We start from the raw sequence: 8,344 nt of genomic DNA on the forward strand, positions 1-8,344 counted from the left end.
GACCCAGGTGCAACCTCTTCCCTTCTTCAAGAAACAAACACACAAGAATGTGATTTTGAAACCATCTTCACCTTCTGTGGGAGGGGCTAAAAACCCAGCACCGTTTTCAGGAGTGAGTACAAAGAACTTTATAGCAACTAGTTTCTTTTTCTGGAGAAAAAAACCCCAAGAAAACCCAAAAAGCCCCACACCACAACCACCAGTTGGTTATCTATTTGCCAGTGGAGATTACTCTAGGTTACACTGTTTCCTAGTGTGACACGGAGCACTACCACACACACCCTGGAGCTGCATTTACTACGTCATTTGTGTGCAAACTCTACGGAAGAGATCATTCCCCATGTCAGAAAACACTCAAGCCCCGAAAGAACAGGACAGCGGTTCACATGCTCAGTGAGACATCCTGCTCCCCGTGCACTTCCTAAAGGGAGGACTCTAAGCATCCCTGAGGACTGCGTGACGAGTGCTAGCCACGAGAGGAAGAATCCAACTGAAGGTCTGACTTCCCTGAGAAGTTCACTACATATTTCACAGGCTTCATGGCACTTCCCAGAAGCAGTTCAGCTTTAGAAAAAACAAGTCCTGCTGAGGTTTGAACAAACCAAAGCAGCCACCTCTTACCTTCTCCGGTCGCCCGTTGAGCCCTCCAGAAGGCAACTGACGTTCACAAAGCCACCAGCCCAGCAAGTCGACATTTATTTGATGCAACTGGTCCGTTATAGCCAGAAATCCTGTGCAACAATAGATCTAAAATTACAGACATAAATTTTTTGTGTATTTAAAAACCATGTACAGTTCAGCAGAGTAAACGCAGAAAGGTCACAAAGGAGGAAATGGAGACACGCAAACGCAGCAGGGAGCAGGCACACCCTTCAACCTTTGGTTTCAAATAAGTTGTCCTTTTCCATGCGCAGTTTGTTGCTGCAGTTTTTATGCAGGGGTGCCAGCGACACAATGCAAACACCACGCAGTGAGAACCTCCTAACGTAAGTCGCTAACACAAGGTCTGGGACAAGAGTCCAAAGGATGCGGCAGAGCTGCAGCTTTACTGGAAAAACACAGGCTCTGGTGCCGGAGCACTCCACCGGAATCCTGCAGGCCGGACACGGCCTTTGTGAAAATTCTGTATCCCGCTTTGCTTTGTTCCTGGCTGTGCTCTTACCCCACGGCTTGTGGAAAGCCAAGCAAAGATCCAATTAATTCCCCAGCAGAAGGAGGTTAGCCCTGGTCATTCAGCTGCCCCAGCAAGCCCGCACACATCTGCTCATGTCACACCTGCCATCCCACATGTGCATTGAGTAATCCCAGATTGTTTTCTCCTGGAAAATAACCTTCCTAGCGCAGCGGCGTACTGCGCTCGCGTATAATGCGGTCACGAAGAAAGCAGCCACGCACAAGCTGCGGGAGAGCACAGCACCAATGGCAGCCGGCTTGTGACCACCTCCTCCCAGTAAAACACACCACCAATAGGACAGCGAAACCCAAGGAACGCACACCAACAGGGATGTGCCCGTCCAGGAATACTGCAAAACACATGGGACATTCCCAGAAAACTTCTCAACTACTGTGCAGGCCAAGGAGTTGCCCCTTAAGGCATTTGGGAATATGCACCACCGGTCTAATCCTCCCCGGACACATCAGCTGCAGGCAGGTCCAGCTACTTCCTCCAACTTCTGCAGCACTAGACCCTGCCCCAGCCCCTGAGACCATGTGGGCAATGCTCCTGCATATAAAACCCAGAAGATAAGGCACAGGTAGCAGGTTTACATTTCTTTTTTCCCCAATCTAAAAAAATGGGAGGAGGGAGCAAAAACCCCAAACCCCTCTCTCTTGTCACACGCCCAGGTGAACCCTGGCTGCTGCACTACTCATCATATTTGACTGCAAAAGCACTAAAATAGTTCATTAAAGGTTGATTTCTATTCTTCAACTCAGGTCAAGCGCAATAAACCCATCCAGGAAAAATAAAACCAGGAAAGGTAGTTTCTATGTAGATTCTCTGCAGGATGAAATCACTGCTATGCTCTCGTGGAGAGCCCTTCGGCTGTTACAGTGCTGCTGCTGCAGCCCCTCCGCAGCTGGGTTCTACTGAGCACGTTCCAGAACTCACTGCCACCACGAGAACACTCTCTAGCGCCTACCAGAAGTCCCTGTAACTGTTCCCATGCCCCAGTTTGGCATCTCACTCTAAAGCTGACTTTGCAGATCTGCGGCAAGTCTCCCCTCGAGGAGGTTCGTCTTGTTCGGTTCATCAGCTGATCAGTATGACACAACTAAGCGCTCTGTTCCATCGCTCTGGGGCAGGGACAGATCTTGTCCAGTGTCTGCACTACACCCATTTCAAATTCTCTACAAACCCTCCCGCTGACTATTCCAGCAGCACCAGGTGACAACTGAAACACTCCTAAAAGTTGTTCCCTTGCGAGTCCGGTTTTCCCCAGACTGTCACCTCCAGAGTCTCTGCTCATCCTCTTGGATTGATCTACCCAGCTGTTTTTTGATTTTAATTAAGGTACTACAACCAGGCATCTGGGAAACAAGGACGGTGCACCAGCTGACACCGACAGATGCTGTACAGAAACATTCCAGGCAGGATGTGATGCTGGCTAACGTGAAACATTTCCACACAAAGGACTCACCTGTCCTGCATGTGATTCGGAACCTGGTCGACAACCAAATCCTCCATCAAAGTTCATACAGGACAGAACGAATTCTACTGCTTTCCCCACATCGACAGCATCCAGCTTTCCCTGCAAGGCAGAAAAGCAACTGATGCACTTCACGTTCAGCCGTGCAAGGGCAGAGCCCGTGCTTGTGGCGGGAACGATCCAATACTTACCAGAAGCGCAAGCGTTGCTGCAGCACAGAAGGAAAACCTCGTATCTATTTCTCCTAGAACGTGGGGCGTAGGAATGAGAAAAGAATATTTTTATCAATAACGACAAAAATACATTTAAATCTCCACTGAAACATGGAACAAACTGTTGAAATACAAGGTTTTACATAGAACAACAAAACTCAGCCCAAACTGCCCCGTACTGTTTCCTCTTCCAGGCCATGGGTTGTTCCCTCCATACTTCAGAAAGCAGATGCTCAAGTGATCTGAGCGTCACTGCACACAAAGGCAAACGACACACTTGGAGCTGGCAGACAGCTCGCCAGATCAATCCAGAGTGGCACTTAACAAGTAACTGGAATTGTAGAGTGCCTCTGCAGTGCTCTGCTGGATAACTGCAGCACAAAGGACTCAAACATACTCGGACACAACTCCCCATCTGCCCTAAGCCTGGGCAGGAGCAGAAGCCGTTTGTGGTTTTGGAGGAAGATCGATGGTTTCAGTCAGGACAGGGTTAACTCCCCCCACGGGGGCTGCTCTGGGGCTGGTTTGGGTTTGCCCTGAGAAGAGCCCTGCTCAGGGGTTTGTTAGCTGGTGCTGGGCAGTGCTACCCCAGTTCAGGGGCTTCCCCAGCTCCTGATCCTGCCCTGTGTACATTCGCCTGTTCGTTTGCCCATTTGTTAGCAAGTGGGGGTGGCTGGCGCCCTCGGGCGCGCTCTCGCTCGTGCGGTTGCCCAGACTTCTGGCTACTCGGGACAGGGCTGTGCATCAGTTGGCGGATGGCGAGCAGCTGTAGCATTGGTTTTATCATGTTATGAGTAGTATTGTTAATATCATTAGCATCACTATATTAATTTATATTCCATTATTAAATAGTTCTTATCTCAACCCACGAGCCTCCTTGTCTTTTCCTCCGACTCTCCTCGCTGGGAAGGGCAGGCGAGCGAGCGGCTGCTAGTCCTTCGCTGCCAGCCGGGGTTAAAGCTCGAGAGACCCGTTTCAGCAGTGGCCCACCAGCCACCTTCGCAGCAGCGCACCACACTGCCACGACCTGGATTGCTGAATCTTACCAGCACAACACGAGTGACGTGCAATAGGTTGTATTAAAATCTAAGTATTCCATGGGGATAAGTATTTTTAGAGTGACTAAGTATTTATGCCAGAGCTTCAGAAAACCATCTTTGTTCCCAAAGAACTTCTGTGCAGGAACAAAACTAGAATGAACAGAAGTTGACAAGTACAAAACGCAGTTTTTCTCACACCCATGAAGATCCTTTCACAGCCAGTGTGGGTAAAGATCGTAACTCTGCGCCACTAAACAGCAAGCACAAACATTCCTTACAGAACAGGACAACTGCTATACTAAAGTACTGTCCAGTTCCAAATATCCAAAGGTTTTCTCCTGTAGGAGCTGAACAATGCATTTCTGACACAAGAATGGCTGAAGTTTGCAAGAGGTGTGAACGGAACGAATCCCACCGCTGTCCTTCATAAAACCCCCTTTTTTGTAACTCGGAACAGAAACCGTTCCCCTGCAGCATATAGGAAAAAGACCATCCAAGGACACAGAAGCCCAGGGACGTACGCAAGTCGAGCTCGTTACAGAAACTATGTAAAATTACCCCATTTGTCTCCAGCAAACGATCCATCTTCTTTTTGCAGGTTCTGTATATATTCAACAATTTTATTCACATCAACAACATGGAGACTGTCGTACAAGATAAGAATCTAGAAAAAAAAGACACAGTGGCCAGAGAGAGGCAAGACCATAATAAATGACTCATTTCTTAAAATCCTGGATTTACAGAAGACTCCACTTCCTTGGCTGCACATTCTGTAAGGTTTGCTAAAGCAGCGCTTCATTCACTGCAGTCAATCCGCCTCAGCCTAACACCCCTAGAAATTCCCAGAACACCGGCAATTCCAGCTGAACTCTCTCATGCTTGGTTACCTTCCACCTCACAGCTCCCTTCGGAAGAGTAACCAGGTTGCTGCATGTCAGCACCGTGCGGAACACAGACTGGATGGTGGCTGATTCTGCAAGGGGCTAACGACAGCCCAGACTTTGGAACCTGCAGTCTGTGCACTGCTGCTGCTCAGCTGTGTGCAACGTAAGGTACTACGGGTCATTATTGCTGCCACTCACCGGCCGAGCCTGTCAGCAGTCATCAGTTTGGGATTACAGGACTTCTCTTTACGTTCCATTTTTAAATATAATGATTAGACACAAACTGTACAGTCAGTGTATTCGGGAAAAACAACTGAAGTCATAATAGAGAACCGTGAGCTTTCTGGGCAAGCGCCGACTTGGAGCTGCGTGACACCACGGCACTGAAACCACAACAGTTTCTGAGCCCCGGCTGGCTCCGTGGTTTTCCTCAGAACTTGCTTGTAAAGAGAGTAATTAAGCATTTGTAAGTAGCATAATAGACAGAACAGTCAAAACAAAGCAATATTACAGTGCCAGTCCTGTAAAATACCAACGACTCCCAGCGTCTGGTGCTACCTGGAACCTTTCACCTGCCATACACAACCCAAGGCCTGTGGAAACACACCGATGATGTACAACTCGACAGAAAACACCCCATCACAGCGTGCTCCTTACAAAGCAAACCTCAACATGACACCTGTGACCATGGGAAGGCATGACACCACCCTTTGTACACAGGGACATGCAGGCAGACCTAAATGGTGTCCCAAAGCACGCACACCCATCACGGGGTGCTGCGTAACCACAGCAACGCTACGTCGGCCCTTGCAAAGCCTCCCCAACTCCACAGGCCCAGGGCTGCGCTCCGTTACCAAGAAAGTGTAACGCCCTGTGTTTATTTAAGAGCTAACATGTAAAAATAAACAACCTTAAACTGTGTCCCCCTCTCCTTATCCCAGATCAGGATTTGTGATGGGACAGCTTGGAAAAGCCCAGATGCCACAGCCCAAAGAAAGTGCTTTCCTGGTTCTCAGAACACTCAGAGTAATTCTAGAGCTGAAGCGGCAGGAGGTATCAGCTTGAGAGCGGATGACGGACAACGCTCCCCGCTGACCCAAGAACACAGCGTTCTGTCCTGCCAGAGGGTTGAGCCACCGCTCCAAACCCAGCACCCTCGCAGAGGCTACATCTGCACTGCAGATGGTTACGGTGGGAAGAAAAGATTGGGAATCGCGGAGGGGAAGAGCACAACCCACATCAATCAGCAGGATGCTCAACTGACTGCTGTCACCCTGAAGTCAGACACAAGACCCAGCCTTGAGGGACACAGGAACCGGCTGCTGCAGTGCTGCTTTTGTACAACCCCCAGCTACACGGGCCAGGAACACAGGGCTCACGTAAACACTGCAGAGCAATTTCACTGCTGTAACACACAGGGTGCACAAAGAAACGAACCCCCAGCTTCACTCTTAAGTCTGGCCATAGGTAACTTGTACCTCAACGAGCACTTCAAAAAACTTGTAAAATCCACAATTATCTTAAAAAACTCCAGTAAAACCTGCAGTTGAGTAGTGTTTGAAGACGACCGTCAAAATCCAGCAGGAACGCAGTCGACCTGAGCGACGCCAAAAAGCAAAATGGCCTGACGGGCCCATCTTCCAGCAGACAGTACAGCCAAGACCTGAAGCTTTGCCCGTTAGTTGGGTTTTTGTTACTGAACTACTGAAACAGCTTTTGCCACCAGCATCCTGGGTGGTAAATCTGCAATCACCCAAATCATTAACTACAAACAAGTTTTCTGAAGTTGCCCTGTTACATTTACCTGGACCGCGCTGAGGGTATACAGAAGATGCGGATCGTGACCTGTGCTGGCACTTATCCCCCCACACTCGTGCTGACACGATCTGATGAACGCCAGGATTTCTTCTTTGTTCATCCGGTGCAGCTGCCCCATGAGATCCATTGCTGTCAGCCCCCAGTAGACACCACTCATCCTCAGATACTCCGACATACAGTACTCCTAAGCAGCACAGTAGTTTAGTTTTAAATCAGATATGCACATCATCAGCACAGAACAATGAAGATACAGCAGTGAACATTTACAGCTTGTAAGGTAACAACCATCCTCCAGCCCCTTGACCTCTTACTCTGTACCAGCCACTCCGAGATATTCTCTAACGGAACCACAGGATCGTTTGGGTGGGACGGGACCTCAAAGCCCAACTAGTCCCAGCCCCTGCCATGGGCAGGGACACCTTCCACTAGACCAGGTTGCTCCAAACCTCATCCAGCCTGGCCTTGGACACTTCCAGGGATGGGGCATCCACAGCTTCTCTGGGCAACCTGTCCCAGTGCTCCCACCCTTTCCGGGAAGAATTCCTTCCTGATGTCCCATCCCAATCTCCCTCTTCCTGTTTAAACCCGTCACCCCTTGTCCTGTCAATACTACATCATGCATGTGCAAGCACACACATACACGCAGGCAAACGCACATGTATGTACCTACACATCCTATATCCCCTTCCTCCCCTGCATCTTCTCATTTGGAAGTACCAAACTCAGTGCCAGATTAAACACACAGAAGTAGTCAGGCACCAATTCACTTCCCGTCACCAGTGATTATCTTGGCATCCGAACCGCCACTCAAGTTACCATCCCAACTAGCCTCAAAACTAACCACTCCAACACATAATGAAACTTCCAGGTCACAAACCGCCAGCTGAAAGCTGCGCTGCGAAGTGAGGTCTCGTACTGAATTATCCTGCACTGATTGCATCACTCACTCCCCTCATCACATCAACCCTACATGTGAGATGTGTTAAGCACAAGACTCGTAAGCAACAGTGCCTGGAGTTCCTTTGTGGACAGGACCTTCCCTTCAGACCTCAGAACTTACTGACACTTTCACCTGCTGGAACTGGAACCCTGTTGCTGTGGGCTGCATCGGACAAGCTATGACTACAGAACTGCCGCGAGCTGAAGTGCTGGTCAAACCCAGAAAGCACCAGGCAGCGCAGCGCTGAGGGTCAGCACGCTGGCCCACCCAAAGAGCCGCGCGGGAGCGCAGCTGCACTCCCTGTGCCTTCCAGGGGATAAAGGAACAACACGAAGTTCATGTCCCAGGTCTCAGAGCTGAATTGATAATCCTCACATTCATACTCAGATAATACATGCCAAAACTCATCACAGACAGGGGAACTGAGCCCAGGCAGCCGCCTTTTACGCTCTGGATTGCAGGGCAAGAACCATTTAGCCCGTGTGCATGCATCTAACTCCTAACTGGGAGCAAGGGAGTACGGGTGACTGTCAGCCAAGCCCCAGCCGCACCGACTCAGCAGCACCTACGTAGTCATCTTTCTTCGTTCCATAGGAAGCGATATAGTCCGCATGTTTCTCCCAAAGTAACGTGCTCGGGGCGTCGGGTTTTATGGTGACGTCCTTTTGGGGCGTCCCCTGTGAAAAGCACCAAGGACAGACAGTTACCTTGGCCGCGCAGGTTTTATCCCGCGGGTAACTGACGCCGCCCCCATCAGCTGGGCCCAGGCGCCCCTGCGCACTCGCACCCGGCGCTGGGTCCG

At 49.9% G+C, this 8,344-nt stretch overlaps 1 protein-coding gene across 1 annotated transcript; it reads right to left on the reverse strand.

Annotated features, from left to right (window-relative positions):
- Positions 1-621: 621 nt before the first annotated feature.
- On the reverse strand, positions 622-8,299 carry RABGGTB (Rab geranylgeranyltransferase, beta subunit; the record flags this gene model as incomplete). Its single annotated transcript, XM_010149540.1, has 6 exons — positions 622-747; positions 2,640-2,750; positions 2,840-2,892; positions 4,459-4,564; positions 6,589-6,786; positions 8,112-8,299. Coding segments are annotated over 6 exons (782 nt in total), but the record flags the coding sequence as incomplete, so codon positions are not given.
- Between the last annotated feature and the right edge of the window lie 45 nt (positions 8,300-8,344).

This window comes from Eurypyga helias, unplaced genomic scaffold, assembly GCF_000690775.1.
Source record: "Eurypyga helias isolate BGI_N326 unplaced genomic scaffold, ASM69077v1 scaffold37183, whole genome shotgun sequence".
NCBI lineage: Eukaryota > Metazoa > Chordata > Aves > Eurypygiformes > Eurypygidae > Eurypyga > Eurypyga helias.